Here is a 21,577-nt window from a genome sequence, read left to right as displayed (position 1 = left end):
TCATGTCTACGCTGTCATCCGGTGGCAGGTATAAGACATCCGCGGGATGTAATAAGGCGCCCTCAAACCCCTTTTCCTAGCTACTACTTCTTCGAAGGATCAATCGATAAATATGCTAAACAGTTCCCCATGATTTCGAGTGGCTTACAGATTTTACAGAGTTTGTGTTTGCGATGACCAAAACGACGCATTTCTGAGTTCGGCAATAAAAGCTCGCTTAGCAACAGCACAAGCAGTTGCGGTTGGCTTCCAACGGAGGAATAAAGAACATCATTCATAAGTAAGTATTAGTCTTCAAAAGGCAGCACATTGAAAAGCACTAAAACACCTCCCTTTAACCACGCACCATTCTAGGTCAGGGTCAGCCATCTTCCAAAGCGACAAATGTCACCCCGTCGGCAGTTATGAATAAACCAGGAATGGAGTACGGTAGCTTTCCGCGCTCTGTAAGCTTTGCCCGGTGTGGGCTAGAAGAGTGTCCCTTAAAGAAGCTTTTTCTTCTAGTCATAAACACACAGAGACACACAGCGAAGGTACGCGCTTCAAATGCCACCAGCAACGAGCAACATGGTAATGATAAATGGTACATTATTTAACTGTGTGTGTCTCTCGTTTCAGGCAGCAACAAGCAACATTGCAAACGAGATGCTCTGCGTCCACCTCCGTAGAAGCGAATATGACTTTATTTGGGTTGCGAAATAAGTGTGTGTGAGTGGAGATGTTTGATGTACGTCCCTAAGCATCCAGCGAGATTTATTCCGTCCAACATGAAGCATGGGGAGCAGTCGACAGCTTCATCAGCGCCCTACTTGGCCCCGATTGGGTGTCTAAGCAATTTCGCTTTTCTTTTAAGGGGGTTGTTAACTTAACGAGAGCCCCGTTTGCAGTAGGGGAACACCCCATTCGAACACGCACCGGTGATAGCGCCACTTTACTTAATTGGTTCGCACAGGCTGCCTGCACAAATGGCGTTTGGTGAGAAATGCTCACAAATGGCCCCAAAGATTGATGTATTGATGGGTAATTTTTCATCATCTCGTTTAGCTCCCCTTCGCGGGAGCACCGGGAAGGGTGACACTTGCGTAACTCCAAGCGAAGAACTTGATTGCATCATCCAACACCAGCGGGAATGCTCGTACCGCACAGCGCAAGGATGAGATGATACCCAGAGAGAGAGATGGAGAGGTTCCATTTTGCTGATCTAATCCAACAAGCTGCCGCCGCCGCCATTCGTTCATTATTCACACGGTGGAGAACTAACTAAAACCGGGATGATTAATTGCTTACCCGCGATACGGGTGGACAGCTTTTGGGCAGGCCACGCGCGCACAGCTGTTGAACATCCCGCGCTGTTTCGATCGCACGATCATCTTTCCCAACGCGGATCGCGCTCAGTTGCTGGCGCATATCAAACCCCGCAGGAGGGAGATTTCGTTTTTGGTGTGAGATCTTTTTATTCATACCGATTAAAAAAAACACACACACACTCACTAACTGATTCTTGACCCAAAGGGATATCTTCGCAGATCGCTGGTTTCGTTGCTACGTTTGTACGATCGCGTACAAGCAATAAACACTTCCGTGCGCGCGCGCTCGCGCGGTCACACACGCTCTGTGATCTGTAATTCACGGCACGAAGCGTGTTGTGTCTAGTGTCCCGGCCATCGACGGTGAATGGCAATGAAGCATAACGCCACCCACTCAATTTTTGCGGCGAAACGGTTGGGCCGGGACCACCCCACGCGCCGCGCACAAGGCGTCGAGCCGTGAAAATCGTTCCTCTAATCATAGTGTTTATTATGAATTATCCAATTTGCATACTTATGTGCATGCACACTGCGGCACGGCTACGACACGGTTCACCCGCATTGAGGAGGACGCCTGTCAAAACATACTAGACACGAGGGGGGGGGGGATGTTTTGCGCCCACAAGCCTCTCATTTCCCGCTTCTCTTTACACCAAAGCTATTGATCGATTAGTAGGGAAACGGGACCAAAATCTGGGCCATACGGCATACGGACCTGTCGCATGCATGTTCCTGTTTGCCGCATGGTTGCTTGATTTCGGGGTAAAGGGATTAAGCGTGTACAACAAAGCGGTCGAGTACGGTTTTCCCTTTTATCCCCTGTCTCCCATTCTCTCTCTCTCTGCACACGAGCACGAGCAGCAGTGTTGTCCGCAGTGTGACAAACGTATTTCTTTTTTGGAAAACGGGAAAAGAAAAGCCGTTGTGATTTGCTTGTTCGACACACCTTGAATTCAAATCTTGGGTTCAGTTTTAAACTTCCCGAGAGCTAGGAACCAAAACGTGTTTTTGTTGGCTTGCATGTGGTGTGTTGTTGTGCCAAGTCGCATTAAAGCCGGCGTGTTTGGCCTACCGACAAAGGCAGTGCGGCAGTCTGGTTTTGCTGCTGCCGGAACAACGCTTTAAGGCAATGTGGGAATGTGTTCGCATATTGCTTTCAAATATTATTATTATTATTATTATTATTATTATTATTTTGTGGTTGGCTCGCATTGAAAAGGAAAGTGAAAGAAAGTGTTCTGTTCTCTCAGCGCGTCTCAATTAGCGGAGATCAAAGAAAGTGCAAACAACAACCGGCTGTTAAGAGACGCTGAACACTGGCGTTTGCTGAAAATGGACATGTAAATGCATCATATTCTCTTATGCACTTGTATTTCTTTGTTGCACATTTAGAAAGATTATTATGATCCCTAGCCAAACCCATTTTGAGGCAACTTCAGTCACTCTGAATGAAGCAATGATACGAGTTGAATGAACACATCATAGTTCCTACATTTTTTGTTCCTTTTATTTCCCTACCATTAATCCAACTGTCCGACTGTGTTTTAGCACGCTGTTTGGAAGCCTAAAGTTTACGATTATTACGATCGCGCACAACCCCGGCAGCAAACGAATGCGATATAATCCCTTTTTGCCTTCGCGGAACATAAAAATATTTTGCCGTCTTTAGCGGTGTGTGGTGTGTGTAGCGTCGTGCGCTGCAGCAGCCGAAGCAGCTTTACGGCGATTATTTTTTACGATCGATAAACCGCTCTCGGATGCAGTTTTGGAGGGTTTTTCATAACAAAATTGGGTTTTTCTAAGTACTTTTTTGGGGTTTCTCTGTAGTATTGCATCTTGATAACGAATGTAAACAATTATTAATAATTGCATTATATTTTATCTTTATTTTCCAGTTCATCGTACGAAAGGTATTTCGGCACTTCCTGCTACTTATTAGAACAATCAAACGACGGTCTCTAATTTTGGGGACATTTATAAGCAGTCGAATAACGAGAAGAAGTCCAAATATAATCCGTTTATTTACTGTTTATTAGTCAAAAGGGACAATAGCGGTTTGTTGTTCTACACACACAAAGAGAGAAGCAACACACGCGTACGACCCTGAAAAACTCAACAAGGTCAACTCAATCGCTGTCCCCCCTTCTATGCTCGCTGCTCTTATCTTAGAACAACGCTACGGCGACGCAGCATCGCGCGTAAACAACAGTGTCTTGTCAGCAACACTCTGCCACCTTGCCTACCGTTGTGATGGTCACTTCGATACCAAACCGATTCGAATCAATCTCCAACACCGAGTTCCCGACATCGGAAGATCTGCGTATATTATTAGTACTTCATTATCATATTTGCTACTGCGCGGGGGCATTCCACAGTAATTATACCCTCTGCGGTAGGTGGGTTTCTGTCCTTTTCCGAACGACGCAGACGCAGATGAAAAGGGTGAAGTCGAATCACTAATTTCGCGCTCCTGTTGCACCGTGACAAAGTAGTAGTTTAGTCGTTTATTGATTCTGTTCACACGCGGGTAAATTATGAATCAGCTGTGGATGGCGTCATGACGGTGCAGAAGTAGGGCTTGTGCTGATTGCTTCGATCGATCGATCATCGCCTCACTGCGGTGATCGTACGGGTGTACGGTGTGTGTAAGCCATACTAATCATCCGATCATTGGATCAACTCGCTTAAATCGTGTAGCTCATTCCGTACCCGGTTCGGTCGCAAATCAGAGGATCCACTAATTGTACACCTTGTCGCGATCGTGCCCCGCGTGGGGAGAAGTGTGTGAAACGCACGGTGTTGTTAAACGGTTTATCAATGGCTTTTATTGGTTGTGTGTGACGGCTATAGGGGGACGGCAACCAAATTAACACTTCACCGATGCACTTAACCAGGCTAGAATAAAGGGGAATAGTTAACTGTTGCAAGGAAGCACATGCCACCACCACCACCAGTGCGAAGAGGCGGAACCGATTCTATCGATGATGCAACACTGCACGGCTGCTCTCTGGATTTAACGAGGTTTTAAGTGGCTCATGATTCATTGACTTCAGACAGAAGGGAGCTGTTGAGAGGAAAGTCGATTTGATAATCAAACCACTTCGAATGAACCTGATTAGATATGGGAAGAATCGACGAGATTTGGTCAGTTCGGGTTTAGTTTGAGTGGATAAATGAACAATATTCACCAAATTGTTTTAGTAGAGTTCATCTTTTCATCTACAAGTAGTTGTACGAACTAATAGAACGAATGATCGAACGATGAACTGTCGATTTGTATTTTTGTGAACTCCTCAAAGGCTAATGTAGTTCAAGACCGCTTCAAATACTGTACAGAATATCTAAAGAACTGTCGTTCTCGCTCAGTTATTTTAGAAGAATGAACTGATTCGTTTAAGTTCTTCAAAAAAGCAGCAATTCTGCAAGCCTCTACCACCTGTGCTGGAGTCTTTTATGAGCTGCTGTAAGGTGCCTTACGCTACCTAGTTATTACGACAGGTTGTAAAGACTCTTTTCCTAAACCTAATCCTTTGTGCCCTTACTTCGATCATTTTGGAAAGATAAATAAAGACATATCTTGTACCAACAATCGAGGCTTGTTCTCATGGCGCGCCCCGATTCTATTCCCCTCAGCATGGACTGACGACCTCCGGCGCATAATCCGTCGTTCATGAACTTCGTGTGTCTGCCTGTCAGACCCTGGAATGTGAGTCATGTAGTCGTGTACGACAACTATAGACGATCACCAAACATGCGCTCATACCAGCTAAACCAGCACCAGAAAAAAAGAACTAGATCACGTTGTCCACGGATGAGAAAAAGATCTTTATCTTCTGCCGTTTGGGTTTTGCGGCCGGTAACAATTCAAAACGGCTCCCACTCCCAACGCGGGTATGATCGACGGCATTCTGATCTTCCATCTGGTTGACTTAATCCCAAAATCTGTGGCAGCAGTGGTGTGTGGTAGCAGTGTATGCATAGTCCAATATATCGGTCAGTGAGGAAGGAGAATAGCGCGCATGCATGACAGCACCCTCTCACTGGCTGTGAACAATTTATTCCAAACACATGTTCGTTTATGCGCTCCCTCCATTTTCTCTCCCGGAATCCCGGAAAGTGTGAAATCGCGTAAAATATGAATGGTACGAACAAGCGCTTCTAGCCCAGCCGTAAGCGCATTCTCCCCGGTGTCGAACTGAGACCCGTTGGCTCATATTTCTACGTGGACACCGTTTTTTGCATTCATGATTAGGAATTGCACGGATTGCGACAAAATCGCTACCACACGTTACTACACGAATGGCACAACGGGAAACGCGCGAAGGAAAGTCAGCAGGGAACAGTCACGGAACTCGGCGCGCGTCACGAACATGCCGCAGCAGCGGCAGCAGCTCGGCATTACGATTCCTGTCCAATGCTGGCGTGTCTTGTGCCCCCCCCCCGCTTTTCCAGCATTTGAGTGTGTCAGAGGGTAGGATAATTTATCGCACCCAGAAACACACGCTGACAGTGATGACCTCCAGACAGCACGGTGAGGCTTCAGCGCCCCTACAGAAAAGCTGGCGCAAAAACTGGGCGCCCATATTTCAAACACCTAGAGAGCTCCCGGCAGCAAGGAAGGAGGGCGGTCAATCTTTTTGCAAACCTATCCTCCCCTTATCCCCCTGTTGGGGCTGTTGTGACATCCTTTTATGGGTTTGCAATAAACCATTCGTTCGGCGGGTGGTGTCGCTGTTGTTTGCAATGAATATTTTACAAATCTCTTGTTGTCCCCGGTTCTGGCTCTCTGGTCCCACCGCTCCAGGGGGAACGTGAAGGGAAAACTAATTCTCACCGTTGGGTGTAGCAGCTAGCGTGGCATAGGGCAAATGGGGGCATAAGAGCTTTTTGTTTTATTGTTTGGCTGTTTTATTTTGTTTTTTGTTTTCATTCTTTTTCGTTCTAGGAGGTTCGGAATGCATGCGATATCAGCAGGCTGGTCTTGGAGAGATCCGGTTTGGAGTTACAAAATCCATTTTTTTATATCAACGATATCACTGGAAAATATAGACTTATTCGTTGAAACTGGTAGATAGTAAGGTAAGTAAATTAGAAAATTTTCTAATCAATATAATCTAATCAATAATCAATCGTTGTCGGTAAAAGCCTGCCTTTACGTACCGTACCAGTGGGCTTTGTTGGCTTTCAGTGACTCATTGGTTACCAACAGCAGGATAGTCAGTCCTACGTATGTGGGCACGGTCCACTTGAGGCTTGAACCCATGACGGTCATGCTGTTAAGTCGTACGAGTTGACCACTGTACCAAGGGACCGGCCCAATGCCCAATATTACATTGTTATATTTCCTGTAAAAATCCTATACTATTATTGGGGCCCTTCACGATTATAGAGGGCCTTCACGATTCTAGTTAGTTTTTTTGTATGGAGTTTGACAGTTGGAGGCAGAAATCATGTAAACACTCCATACAAAACCAACACAAAAAACTAGCCTGCAATTTTCAGTCTAGATTATTCTAGCCACAAAGCTAGAATTAGATTCGAGTGCCTGCTCGAATACACGGTGTTGTTTACATTTACCCCAAGGTGCATTAAAGAGATCAGGTGATGGAGTCTAGAATCAAGGTGTATGTAGTCCAGGTGGTCTCATAGCATGTTTTTATAACCAACTTTGAACATCACTTTTTGATAGGATGGGTGAAAACTTTTGCTCAAACAAGCTTCTTGAGGCTTGACGAATACTCAAAACACTCTTAAAATCTTCATTCAGAAGCAGAAGCGATAAAAATCAGCCTTCTAAATGCATACACCTTGGGATAAGCCCACCTGTATATTGTACTCACTTAGATAGCTGCTCGAAAACTGCTATATAATGCAAATAGCTGACAGGCTGAAATTTCAGCCTATCAACTTAAAACGGAAAGGGCCCCATTATTTAAATCTATTCTTTCGTATTTATTCAAATCTGTCTATTCGTACGTTAAGCATTATCTGTTATCTGTTAAGCACTCATTTATACTGGATCCTGATAGCTACACGGATATTTACAAAGTTACTGTGATTCTGATAGCTATATGTCTAGCATCCTAAAAATAGCGTGACTTTTACAATGTAAATAACTCTCAACTACTAATTGATATGATCATCACGCTCAGAGCATAGTTACCCAGCATCTTATTAAACCTCTGCGATCGTTTTATCAATAAATTTGCCAAAGAGCTCGCTTCTACGGGCGGTTGACAGTAAATCAACACCTTAGAATGAAATACAATCTCTAGTTGATGAAGCTATTTTGAATACATCAATCTCTATCGCATTCCATCAACAAAGTATGATTGTGATAGGTTTATTACATTGCCTCTCCTTCTCCATCAATTACACAACACAAATGCTACTGTGTTGTTGGTGCGAAGGTGTTGTGAATAATAATTGCCATTCACATTACCCGAATCGTCCCCGCAAATGCCTCACAGAACAAACAATCCACAGCCGATAGAATGACGGGTGACAATCCATCTTCATAATCTCCACCTCCACGGCACGGCAGTTTTAACCCCATTAGCGATGATTATTATTGTCTTAGCATAAGCCTTCACAGGGCAAATCACTTTCAAAGCGTTGTCACGCGCTCCCTTTTTGCCTTCTTGCCAATCGGTTACATTCATTCGTGTAGGTTCATCCTTGACCCAGGCAGACCGCCCCTCGTGTCACATTCAGTCGCGTGGCGCATCAATAAAATCTTACTACTTCTTTTTTTCGTAACATCAAAGCCAAATTGTGTGTGCTCACAAAGCATAAGCATAGGGAATAAATGGTAAAACAACCCACCAAAACAATTCATCTCATCAGCCTGCTTCCCACGTGGAAACGGAAGAAGGATCACATCACATGATTTCAAAGAATTGTGCCACCCACACACACACACGCACAGTGGGCCACCAATTTCGGCTGCCTTCGGTGGGTGGAGGGTGTTCTTGGAAACGTCATTTTTCACGCACTTCACGCCTCTTCGCGGGTGCGTTCGGTGGGAGCCAAATTCCAATAACTAAGAGCGCCGTAAATAACCTGCAACTTGCACAAGGAAAAGATCCTACCCGGTGATCATAATAATTTCAACGACCGTGTACGATAACACAACGATTTGTTCGGTTGGTGGGAGCGACTGGTTTTTGTTTGATTGTGCGCCTAACGTCCCCCAACCAAACCAACAAAAAAAAACGCATTAAAAACAGCGTTCGCGTGCGCCGTAAACAAACAATTTGTCATTCGTCGTCGTCGTCGTTGTAGTCGTTGTTGGCCAAACAGTATCGGTTGGAAAGTTATTGCCAGTTTCTTCTGGTGCTCAACAAGTTTGACTCTCAGCCAGCTTCTTCACCGCTCCAAAATTGTTTATTTTGTCCCCTAGGTGCCGGCTTCTCCTCGTTCGTGGTTTCGTGGAAAAGAGCACGGGAAATTTAATGGGGAGCATTTCCTACTTGGAAAATGGTAGCATATTGCTTGTTGCTTGGCTGTAAAGGGAAAGGAATGGTGGTTGAAAGCCGGATGACTGGTTGCTTCGCCGATTCGCAATTAATCAGGCGTGAAAAACCCACCCACCATCGCCTTCCCACGCCACCGTAAGCCCCCGTTTTGGTATCAAAAAACGGTTCCCTTGCTCCTCGCGCGAATCATGTAGGCTCGTAGGCGCGTGCACAGCGCCACAGCCTCTCATCAGCATACGCAAACAACTCGACACTCGATTGGATTTTGAGTGTGCGCGATTCGAATCGGAGAAGGTGTTGTTCACCCCCAAACCCCACCCAAAACTTACCCCCTTCTTCTGTAGCATAAGAGTTCAACTCTAATTCCTCATCAACTTCCAATCGTCACCTCCAGCCGGATGGCTGCTGCTGTGGTACCACTTCGTTAGCGAAAATCAAAATCAATCAATTGAAACGACCTGCCACCACCGACACGACCAAGTAGGCATTAGAGTGTGTGTGTTTTTGCTAAATCGGTTGATCAAGAGCGCGGTGGCCGCTGTGTTGCTATGGTGGCGAAACAACAACGGTGGCTGCCTTGCGCTTTGCTTTCTTGCGCCGACCAACGCGCGTACCAACGCGCCCGAAGGAAGCTCAAGCCTTTTAACTTTAACCCTTGTGTGTACGCTGGGGAGGTATTTCAACGCTTAAACTTCCTTTGTGTGTGGTGCTTTGTGTGAGCACGGCGTGGAGCAAACGATACATCTCCAATTGATAGAGGATAGATAAGGAAGCACGGAGCTCTGTGGACTCTTCAAAAAGGATGAGTTGGTATTTAAGCCAATTTTTACGATTTTGTTGGATAAAAATGGCTTATTTGTCTGTTTGCGTTCTACACTTGCTGCAGGTGCTTTTAAGTCCACTGATTAGTTTGATATTAAACACTTTTAATAGCATCAATGCCACTTCAAGGACGTATATTTTTTTTTTGATTCTCGAAGCCCTCATTAAAATTTAATGATTTTAATGATTATTTATGTGTATTTCTAGAGCAACTTTAAGTAATTCTTGAAACGGCTAACTTCTTAACGTAGAATGAAAGTGTTTGATGAAGTGCTTAATAGTTTGAAGATTGTGAATTTGTTACTAGAACTATTTCAAACAATCGTTTCGTACTCCATTTGGCTATAACATTAGCTTTATTTTGGGGAAGAAATGTATTGAAAATGTTCATGTTTCTTCTTAAAACTAAAAATGACAACGTTTATTTATGGGTTAAATATACAATGCGACAACTTAATTGACAATATTGAATGCCTGTGGTTGTTCGTGAGCAAGCCTTTCACTAACAAAATTAATCACGAATGAGTGATACGGTTGTAAAACTCTGAATAAATGTAATATTTATTATTTATAACACATTTTTGCAATTCTTTGTTCCCAAATTCTAAGAAAGGATATTGTAAACCATTGTGTGTGAGTTTTACGCTTACCGCTTCCCTGCTTCTCCCTTCTTCACCAGCTGCCGAAGCGCACATCGGGTGTCAATAAAGATTTCAATTAAAAATGCATTACTATTTGCTTCATCGCTCGCGGAAGAGTGTCGTTCCCGTGCGCGAAGAAGTCAAGTACGCGCTCTCTCTCTGGTACGCGACTTGTTGTTACCATTTGGCCGTACCACAAGTGAATGCAAGGCAATGGCAGCTCATTAATATGGGCTGTCTATATAGATGTTTTATCTTTTATTACAATCGGCTTTGTCGCACTTCGAGTGACTTTTAATGATTTCCACTCCCTCGGAGTTGGTTTTTTGCTTCTTCTTCTCCAAACCATTCTGTTTCTGTCTGGAATATACGGTCGTCTTGTGCTGCTCGAGAAGCTCCTTCCTACGCATGAACTTTGTTGGCATGGAAAACAGTTCACAGAATCACCGCCGAGGTAAACCTTCGAGAAAGCTCAGGAAGCGAAGCGGGCGGTTTTGGTGTATGTTTTCCCCCTGTCGGCGAGGTATGTGAACCGTGCCCGACGACCTGTGTGTGTGTGGGCGCCCTTTGCCATAAAACAATGAACTGAACTGGGATGGGTGTCGGTGGAGAATGTTGCACCCAACAAACGGCATCGATTATGTAAAGAAAAGTGTCAATGAAGCGAATCCCTTGCAAGACACGAAGGAAATAAACGTTCCAGGAATTTGAATCGAAAGAGGCTCTTCTCTGTGTGTGTCAAAGCGAATTAAAGCACATTTCAAATGCTAAACATAAAGCTGAATAAAAATAAAAACACTCTCCCCTGCTGTGTGAGCCTCCCGGTCCTCTTCAAAGCTCCACACAGAAGGCACACAGTATGTTGCAAAATGACTTCCAAAGCTCGAAATTCCAGCTCCCCTGCTGCGTGTGTCACATCTGCAACGAGCAGAAGCTTCCCCCGCACTCACAGCCTCACGGGGACAGCATTATTGTCATCATAATTAATATCTTTCGCACTGGATGGAAAGGCGTCCTCCTCCCTCTCTCCCCACGCTAATCAGCGTGAACGCAAAGGGGTGAAAGGAAGAAAAATGATGCTTGGGAGGCGCGCATCGGACCGAACGAGAACCGGTTGGCCAGTTGGCCAAAAGCAGCACCAGCAGCAGCATAATAATGTGCAGACCGCGCAAGAACACGCGACGGGTGTCCCTGCGTGGCGAGCGCAGTACTCATGCATGATGCATTAAGCGACAAACCCCGGGATTCGGGCCGTGTCCTCCTCCTGCTGCCCGTTCTACATCATTAGCGAAACGCCCCGGAATTAGAATGGACGGGACCGCCGGCCAACTTCCTCTTCCTCTAATGTGTTGTGATGGCCGTGTATGTGTGCCTGTTATGGCTCTGGTTTGCTCCCTTTTTATCCCATGTTCCGTTCTTTTTTCTTGTTTGAAATGGTCTTAATATTTTCAACCAACTAGAGAGACCCACAGGCACAGGAACTACGCTCAAACGAGGTGGTATAATTGAATTTAATACGTTATTTACGTGGTGTTGGTGGTGGTGGTGGTGGAGGTATGCTAATAGTGAGCGGATTAAATGTGTGTGTCGTTTGGATCCGATGGGCTCTAGTGTGGAGGAATCTGGCAAAGCAGCAATTACTCAGCCATGCAAAGCCATGCAATTCACCATCATCACCAGTCAGGAGGCATCAGGGGCTCACCCGAGGTTGATGCGATAAAAGTGACTCACATGCGCCATGTTGGCCATGTCGGTTCGTGCCTCGGTCTTGCCGGCCCTGGTGTTTCGCCTGTGTGTTTCGCATATTTTATTTATGAAGCTTCTTTTGCAACTGCACGGTTTGGAAAGATGGAAGAGCTCGAACTCTAGGCGACCGAGCTGGAGTATGGCCGGTGTGCTATGGTGGTGCCTTGGGTTTTCCTGCCATCCCATCTGTGTTGTCATGTATGCAAAACAGACTGTCCGTCGTCTTGGGCAGGGGTTGACAGACCCATTAAACCGAGCAAAAATGTTGTTTAAGATCCAAATGATTTGTCTTTAGAATGTATCAACAATTATCGATTTGGATGTTGAATATCCTTCAAATTCGATAAGGAAATAAATTACCATTAAGCTCAAAGTTCAAATTTTAATAGAACACTTTGATAGAGACACCAATAATTATAATTTTTAGTGTTACGTTATTTATGGATGCTCCACAGGCTAGTTTAATGCATAATTGTCTTTAAATTTGGAGCCAACGCTTCCAATATAAACTCCAGACCACAACCAACTTGCCATTCCCTGGCAAACGCAACACAAAAACCTTGGCTTTAGAATGGATGGCTTTTCTCTCGAACTACTCTAACACATCCTTTCCCGGTATCGGACCATCGCACATGACAAATGGACTGTTTGCTGCGTCTAGCGTGTGTTTGTGCGAATTGCGCGCTCACTATTGCCTCTCAGACGACGACGATAGACCCGTTTTTACCACACCTGCAGCACCACAAACGAGTTGCCTGACGAAGAGTGCCATCCATCCATCCCTCAACTCCATACCGTTAACGGATGAAATGGTGATGAACCATAAATTACTAATCGGCCACAATCCATTGACGGACGAGCGAACGGACGGTTATACGGTCGGTCGGCTCATAACTCTCGTAAAGCGCTTTACTACATCGACCCACCGGCAATGAGTAATGGAGTGGCGGAGATCGTGTGCCTGCACGCACCGGTTGACATCCTTTGCGGATGATTTCATCTATCTTGGCGGGTAACCTGGGGTTCGGGGCTTCCCGCGATAACGGTGGGCAGCCTTCATTCGTCATTACCCATCGACCAGCGGTGTATGAAATTAATTATTTAAATTTATTTTGCATCGAAACACACGCATGACTACAGGGAAGGAACTCTACCCGTTGGTCCCATTCTAATCGAATTCTGCGTCGGCATCTTCATCATCGAAAACGGTCCTCAAGATTAGATTAGATTTATTCCAACGGTCTTCGAGCAGGCAACATCAAAGATGTACCGCATTTCGTGCTTTTTGGAATTCAATCTCAATTCCTTGCATTATTGAAGTCGGGTATACATTTTAAATGGCTGTTCAACCCGTTTACCGGTACGATTTGACTTCTTTCCTGAATGCTGCAGACAAGCTCACACACGCGTTGCTATGGAGATTTGTCTATGGACGGAAACTCACACATCGCATCCCAGTCGCCTTAGCAATCGCCCCATCCCTGCAGATGTCGTGCATTCTTTCGTGCTGCTTGAGTCATCTGAAAGATTTAATTTTGTATTTCGAACGTTTTCAAAATTTCAAACCTCATACCACTCCAACGATGGCATCCAGGCAAGATAAAACGAAGCGGGAAACGAACGCACCACCACCGGATTCGTCAGCGGCACGCAGCAGTAGTGCTGGAGTTTGCAAACCGGGAAAACAAACCCGCAACCCGTACCTGAACTTTCTGCGCGACTTTCGGCGCAAAAATTGTCACCTTCCGGTGGTGGAGGTAGTGCGCCAGGGTGCCGCCCAGTGGCGCCACATGACGGACGAGCAGAAGCTACCGTACGTGAAGATTGCGTTCTACACGCCGCTGAAACGTCGCCGCTGTCCCGTGTGCCCCACGATGCCTGGCAGGAGGATGGGACAGGTGGCTATGAAGCAGCGGCGACGACGACGGTCAAACGCACACAGGATGCCCAAGAGTGGCAGAAATCAAGTTAAGAAGGAAAAGCCCAGCAGTGGTTGAGAATAGAGTTAGAAAAGTGGAAAGCCCAAATATCTCGTGATCCGCAACCGCAACAATTTAATTCGTATATTTTCTACCCGAACAAACCCATATTCCCCTCCATCAGACCCTTTTTCCACGGGGCCTATCAACATGGAAGTCACGCGTCTACGGAGGGGGGGTTACAGTTACAGTAAACGTTGAAGTCGTCACACTGGATGTAAAAAAATAAACTTCCGAATGGTCGCAATCGCACAAGGTTTGCTTCTTCATCCCAAGGAAAAGAAAAGGTTCACCAAGGTGTGGGTACCGGTGGTACATAAGTGTGTTTCAACCTGCCCTACGGAGCGCATCCCGTTTGCATTACAATACATTGACTCTGCCACAACTCTCTGTGTCGGGGTCGAAAGGGGAAAAAAGGTTTTCGGGCCTGCGAAATGATGATCCCAGTGCTGTGCGGCTCCACAAGTTGAGGTTGGGATTGAACAAGCAGAAGAAGACGGGGTATGGAAGGGTCACGTACTGTGTTTGTGGTTCATTCTGTTTTCACTGTTCCAGAAAACAGAGCTTTTATTGTGTTGTGCCTGGTACATCGAGATCGAGAGACCGGAGCCTGCATGAATGGCTTCGGCAACTTCATTCAAGACGTGGAAGAGCTAACCCCCATCCCCGTTCTTTTGCTTTGCGGGATGGGTTAGCTTTTATCACGAAACGTTCCACCACGAAAATAAAACCTCCATGGCCGGTGTACGGTACCACCTCCACCGTTGTAGGAGTCGGTGTGTTGTGGTCCTGACTCCCCAAACCAAAAAAAACACCCAAAGACGGTATACAATTTTCTTTTTAATAAATATTTCATGAATGGTTTTCGTTGTTTACGTGCTCGCTCCCCGGGTAGCACCGTCCAATTCCATTGACCTCGGGCTGTGAGAGTAGAGTATGTATAGGTGTGTATGTATGGAGTTCCCCGGGATCGAGGAAGTATTGTCCGTGGGGTTTTCAGTTTTGTAAGATTACGTCAAAATTTCTTGCCCCAGGCAGGCTTGGGCTCGGGTTCATGCAAACCTCATTGCTGCATCATTTGCAGAAAAGGTGAACCGAATCGAAATAGAGAGAGTGAGAGGGAGGGACAAACACTTAGGAAAAGGGCACCACGATACCAATAACATACCGCACCAGAGAGGCAGGTATGATGTTGCTCTCTGGAAAGAAGTCGAGGCGTATCATCTTTATTTCATGCAATGATTTCTTTATATCCTCACTCCTCCTCTCTCCCCCCCCCCCCCCCCCCTGTAAGGAATGTGCACAGGCAGGACGCGTGTAGAGAATGTACAACAAATTCACCAATGCACCAGACCCAACAATAAAGGTATTGCGGGAGCGCTGGGCAGTCGACCAGACCTACGGATGTGGAAATGGGAAATAGCGCGCGTACTCGCGCCATAAAATACCTTCTAACTACTACTGCCCTCCCGGAGCAGGAATCTCTTCGCCTTTTGTGGGGGAGGGGGGGGTGTTTTGTGTCCATGAAGTTCGTGAAAGGCATCCTTGGCTCTTTTGGAGCACCTTACAGGAGATGCGATAAGAAAGAAGGCAACACTTCGTCCAGCGTAACTCCAGCAACAAAGAAGGAAAGCAACAGATGGGCGCAGAAGGAGCGTCTCCAGGTGTGTGTGTGTGTTGTCGATAAATTTTACATGCGGTCCAGGGCAGCGAGGGCCCTCGTCCTCTTCTTCGGTTATCCATAATTTACAATCAAATTAGAGCTTCAGGATGCTTTTCGCGCGGGTTCTGTTTTTCGGTTGGTTGGTAGCAGCAGCAGCAGCCTGTGTGCCAAAGCGTGTGGAGCATGGATAAATGCTTGATTTTCCGGCTGGAAAGACAGTTGGGGAATGTACACGCGCCGTTGCGAAATTACGAAACATTCCCCGCCCTAAGACTCCTGGGAGAGGAGGAAGGGAAATTAGGAATTTTGGGGCTTGAAATTTCTATTACCTCCAGATGGTTGTGCCGCCCCCGAACATAGTGGAAAATAGCTTGAACTAAAAATATGCTTCCGATCCATCTCGGTCTCGATGGTCGCTCGTGCAGTTTGACGTCAGTTTGGGTGTATGGGTGGGATATCATTTCATTCGTTCGGAATGTCATCCGAAATCTTGGAATTCACATACACGAAGAAGAATAAAACACTTGCACTTTGTAGGACCATATTAAAACTCTATTGCTTAACAGACCGGATAAACACCAACTTTAGAGTATCATGGGGCTCAAGGGACACTTCACAAAACCAATTCCTCAATTATCTTTTGAGTAACTCCAATTTCTAGGCTCCAATTGTCTCTATTTAAGACTTGTAACGATCATGTTCCAAATCAATGTCTAAAATATCTCTGAAACAAAATGCTCCTCTTAGTCCCGCTCTCCCCTTGTACCAGCTTAACAGTGGACCGGCGCGTGGTTTGTTAGCTGATTGAATTTCTTTTTAATTAAGTTTCCTAAACTCCGACAACCAACAGCATTAATATCGGATGCTTCTCGTTAGTAGCTAACCTGATACCGAGCTGACCATCGTTATCTCATGAACTCCCAACACACACACATATACACTCAGGACATTGCTTTTTGACTTTCTGAAAAGCCACGTGAACTTCTGCAAACAAACACACCCCAATGTGGGACAAAGTTTTTAGATTAAAAAGCACTTTTCCACTGCTTTGATTTTCTGCCCCATCTCAACAGTTTTAAAACAAAATTGAACCCCACGAAAACACAAATATCCCTTGGAAGATGAAAGTGTATCAATGGGTGAGTTTGTTGCACATGTTCTTTTTGCACACAATTTAGAGTTTTGGGGGAGGGGTTTTCCTTGCCACCCATTTATCAAACGACAAATGTCAAAGCAAACGTTCGTAGCCTACTAGACAGAATCGGTGGAGTGTGTTGCCACGCTACGCTACGAGAGCTAATATTTCCGGCGATGAGCTAATCCCCATCGCTCTGTCTTGCCTGGTGGTGGTGGTTGCGTGAAAGTGGCCCGAAAAAGGGCCCCCCCCCCGTTCCAGACGACGGCTAGTGGCGAAAATTTGGCGCCGACACAGCAGCTTGAAGCAATTTTAGCGAAATGTTGTGCGCGTCCCATCCGTGCTTTATTAATTGCCTCTTCGGGAGGAAATCCCATCATCGCGCTGTGGATGTCCCTACCAAACAGGAGGTCTTCAAAGAAGACGCGCGAAAAGGGGATTTATTATCGCCGTTCAGCGTTTACGCCGCTACCAACCGACCAAAGCAAAGCGACCGGGAATGCACTCCAATGTTTGCCACCGTGAAAAGTCATAAACTACTTGTCCGGCAGCACTCGTAAAGCCCCGAGAAATAATCATTTTACGAGGGACGGACGGAGAGGTTGAATAGTTGTGTTCACTAGGGTGTTTTGCATGGTGTTCGTTTTACTGTGACTTACCACTTGCTTGGCTGGATCAATCCTATCGAAGTGCGGGCGCTTGCTGTGATGGTTTACCGCCGTCGGTGAGGCTGCTGCCGTCCTTGTAAGCGAGTTGTACCGATTGTTGCCGTTGCGCCGTGGGTTCGAGTGGATTGCGTACGCTTTCTGGTAGTACGAGCTGTAGCTGGGATCTGCTGCACTGCCATCGTTCGAGCCACCGCCACTCGCTTCGTCGGAATCGCTGCTCGCAGACAGGATTGCTCTCGGTGTGGTCGACGTCGTCGTCGTGGTGGTGCTGGTCGTAGTACTTGCTGGAGCTCTCGTACTCGTAGACATTGTGCCGCCAGAGACCGGTGCATCATTCTGCACGCTCTCCTCCGTCTCGTCGTCGTACAGATAGTCGAGGTCACCATCGATGCCTTGCTGTTGCTGCTGCTGCTGCTGTGAGGCTTTCGATTTCGTTACCTCAGCGGAACTTCGCTGATTGCGTCTGTTGCTCGATGGCAGCGCTTTCGTTTGTGGAGTTTTCGACGCCTGGTGCAACTCTTTGTAGTAAGGTGAACTGTTTTTATAGTTGTTCAGTAATTGCTCGAAGTAGTTCTTGCTGCCAGGACTGATGGATGATGATGAGGAGGATTTCTGGGACGACTGCTTTGAGGTGCGATCGCGTGAGGACACCGCATGGGAGCTTCTTGATCCTGACGCGTCTGGTAGAGCGTTGGAGGAAAGTGAGTGGAAGGATGAGGCTGATCGCTTCCTGTTGATCGCTGCTACCTGACGATCATCACGCCCGGTTCCACTGGGAAAGAAGGAAAGAAAGACAAAAGTGAGTTGAATTATGATTAATTTACCACAAAAGAAATTTCATCCTCCTGGACCGTGGCACTCCATGTATGGAGAAAAAGCACGTATTGATAATCAGCTATAATTACACCTTCACGTGTGTTTGCTTGTCATTGGAGCGTGTGTCGGAAGAGAAGTGCCCATTCCCATTACTCCGAGTCACATTCGGGCAATGATCCACATCCCACAACACCCAGCACTCGAAGGCCACAAACAACATGGTCCAAGAAGTAGGGGCCATCCCTTCTGCTCAAGACAACAGCCGCAACAGTGCGCCTCTCCCCTTTCAACTACTGTTTACATTAAACAGTTTCTTTCGTTTTGTGAATGATCATTTATTTTTTGTACGATCGTGTGCCCCCCCCCCCCTCGAACGGAGAGTAAAAAGGGGTGGAATAAAGAAAAAACATTTCCTCATCTTCATCAGACACCACGAGGGCGCGAGAGAGAGTGACGGGGGCTCGGAATTTGGAAATGGTTTACATTGTCTGGCGCTTTGGAATGCAAACAACAATCGACAGTTCCTGTTGCTGGCCTGTGTGCCGTTGGCGTTTGAGGGCCGTGGACGCCGATGCACACCACTTACGCTTCCGTTACGGGGCATTTCTCTCCTCCTTTTTTGGTTGGTTTGTTGTTTGTTGTCTGATTTATATCTGATTCCGCTGTCGCAGCTCGCTTTTGCTTTCAAATCATCATCCAGCTGCACTTGATCTACTACTGCGCTGGTGTGAAGATGCTGCGCACCGGGGTAAAAATCATGCCCCGAAAAGATTCCATCATCAAGATAAGCGATTCTAGGCGACGCTTCTTGTTGTTGTTGTTGTTTTTTTTTTTTTATAACAAGCAAGCAATAATTGGCTTGGTGGACGAAGCATTTGTGGTGGATTTATGGAGAGGGATATAGAAACGGTGCTAATGGTTGATAAAACGCGATGAACGACCATAGAACGGTGTGTCAACGGGTTTAAATGGAGGAAATAGAATCACATTCCTTTTTTCTAAAGTGGTTCAATTATGGAAAGCTAATCCTTGATGTTTTCAAAATTCGGTTTTCAATGACGCACAATTTCTTGAGTTCGGGAATTTCCCCTTAGTAATAATCCATAAATTACGTAACGCTTGCAGAAGGAGAGAAATAGAGAAAGGGAAAGAGAACGAGAGAGAGAGAGAGAGAGACACACTTAACGCATTATGGTTTGTTTCAATAGGTAAAGAAGGTGTCCTACCAATAAATAAACAGAATCTACGTAGGCGTGATGTACAGATAGGTGAAGGCACATTTGAAGTCGTCCCAGAATTCACCTATCTGGGGTCAAAGGTCAGCAACGACAACAGCATGGAAGCTGAGTTGCGCGCCAGGATGCTGGCTGCCAACCGGTCATTCTATAGCCTGAAAAATCAGTTCACCTCAAAGAACCTGTCGCGACGGACGAAGCTGGGACTATATAGTATCTATATAATTCCAGTACTCACATACGCCTCTGAGACATGGACACTGTCCAAATCTGACGAAACCCTCTTAACCACGTTCGAGAGGAAGATGCTCAGAACGATACTTGGCCCCGTATGTGTGGAAGGACAATGGAGGAGCCGCTATAATGATGAGCTATACGAGATGTACGGCGACCTCACTGTCGTACAGCGTATTAAGCTCGCTAGGCTCCGGTGGGCTGGCCATGTTGTACGCATGGAAACGGACGACCCAGCCCCTAGAGTCTTTTTAGGCCGTCCACAAGGACAGAGAAGGCGTGGTAGGCCCAAACTGAGGTGGCAAGATGGCGTGGAGGCGTCCGCCATTAAGGCCGGGATAACGGACTGGCAGACGAAGGCGCGAGATCGTGAGCGGTTTCGGACACTCCTGAGGCAGGCCAAGACCGCAAAGCAGTTGTAGCGCTGGATATGTAAGTAAGTAAGTAAAGAAGGTGTTATAAACGTAATGCTCTTAGCGTTCCGTTGTTTATGGACGATCCCTTAGATAATGCTTTTTATTCGTAATTGACTATTTTACCCTTTTTCGTGATAATTTGTTAGAAATTTAGGTAAAACTTCATAATTAGGCACATGTTCTTTATCGTGTCAATGTAAATTAATCAAATCGCGCAAAAAAAAGCTGCAATTAGCTGATTTTAAGTGCAAAAAGTACCCCAACCCCAGGATCTGGAATCTTAGACAAGCTACTCGCTGACATTAGCTTTACCTAACAACACCATTATCACAGCTCCACATCGCTTCTAACCAACAATTGCATCACCTTTGTTTGTGTGCGCTCCATTTTCCATCGGAAACGAGGCACTCTCCGAAAAAAACCCTCCAATCTAGTAGTAAATCTGCCAAAAAAAACGACCCATTTGCGCTCCTCAACGCACGCAACTCTGGGGAATCGATCACACATGGATCAATGTGTGTGGCAAACGGAACCATCCAATCGATGAAAACAACAAACAAGACAAACACAAACCCGAGTGCGAGTGCAAGGGAACATTAGTGCGCTGGCCCGCCACCCCCAAAACGCGATTCCGCAAACGGACGGAAAATTCTGCTGGTTGAGAGATGATGCGCTCCGTTTCTGTTCCGAACGGTTTGCGTAGTTTTGGGGTCCAGTGGTCTGTTTTCGCTGTCCAAACAAGAACCCCCCCCCCCTCCAGCCCCTCCCGCCCAGATCAGCAGAGACACACGCCTCGGTGCAAACCACCGCGAGAAGTGAGCTGAGTGAAAATCCATGTTTGTGCACCGTGCGGTTGGAAAACAAAATTCCAAACCCGTGGTGAGAAGAGTGTTAACATTCCCACAGCGTTCGCAAAGCCTCCCTTGGTTGATAAAAAACGGACTTATTGAACCTTGTAGCGAAACAGCAAACCGTTGCGTTAATGCAGTTCCACTCTCTGTCGCTCTTTTAATTACTGAGCGAAACTTGTGTCATCTGACTATTTTCCAATGACTGGGTTTTCCCACACAGTCGGAAACTATTCGTCCTGTTTGTTACTATTTACGCTAACAGAATGGCCTAATTAACGTTCAACTCTGTCCGCTGCCCTGCATGCTGCATGCATTCGCTTTGATCTCAGCGCTTCGGGGAAATGCACATCCATCACATGCACTCGGACACCGAGCCAGGTTGAAAATGCCAAAAATGCCATTCCCGTTTCACCCCTTTCTTCCCTGGTCCTGGTCCTGATCGGCTCATCGGCTATGATTAACGATGCAGATTGGTAAAAGCGATGATTTACAAGAGTCCCGTGAGGGAAGCGGGAGATGGATCGATCTCGGTGGTGTGGAGAAAAGTCTGCGTGGGACATGTGGGAAAAGATGACATATTTTTAAG

The 21,577-nt window shown here is 46.2% G+C and overlaps 2 protein-coding genes across 12 annotated transcripts in view; one reads left to right on the top strand and one right to left on the bottom strand.

Annotated features, from left to right (window-relative positions):
- LOC120904089 (LIM and SH3 domain protein Lasp-like) overlaps positions 1–21,577 on the bottom strand; it is a 52,887-nt gene that overhangs the window by 15,560 nt on the left and 15,750 nt on the right. For all 11 annotated transcript variants that reach the window (XM_040313844.1, XM_040313840.1, XM_040313835.1 and 8 more), the window contains one exon: positions 17,431–18,211. In XM_040313844.1, coding sequence (XP_040169778.1) covers positions 17,431–18,211 — 781 coding nt within the window. The remainder of the gene's footprint in view (positions 1–17,430; positions 18,212–21,577) is intronic.
- On the top strand, positions 13,457–14,220 carry LOC120904097 (protamine-like). Its single transcript, XM_040313854.1, has one exon. The coding sequence runs from the start codon at positions 13,482–13,484 to the stop codon at positions 13,989–13,991; it is 510 nt and encodes a 169-aa protein (XP_040169788.1). The 5' UTR covers positions 13,457–13,481; the 3' UTR covers positions 13,992–14,220.

Source organism: Anopheles arabiensis, chromosome 3 (assembly GCF_016920715.1).
Source record: "Anopheles arabiensis isolate DONGOLA chromosome 3, AaraD3, whole genome shotgun sequence".
NCBI lineage: Eukaryota > Metazoa > Arthropoda > Insecta > Diptera > Culicidae > Anopheles > Anopheles arabiensis.
The sequence above is the reverse complement of the archived record's forward strand: the minus strand, read 5'-3'. Positions and strand labels throughout refer to the sequence as shown.

Bases quoted from the DNA above. Each gene is read 5' to 3' on its own strand.
- LOC120904097 (XM_040313854.1), top strand. From the start codon at position 13,482: ATGTCGTGCATTCTTTCGTGCTGCTTGAGTCATCTGAAAGATTTAATT.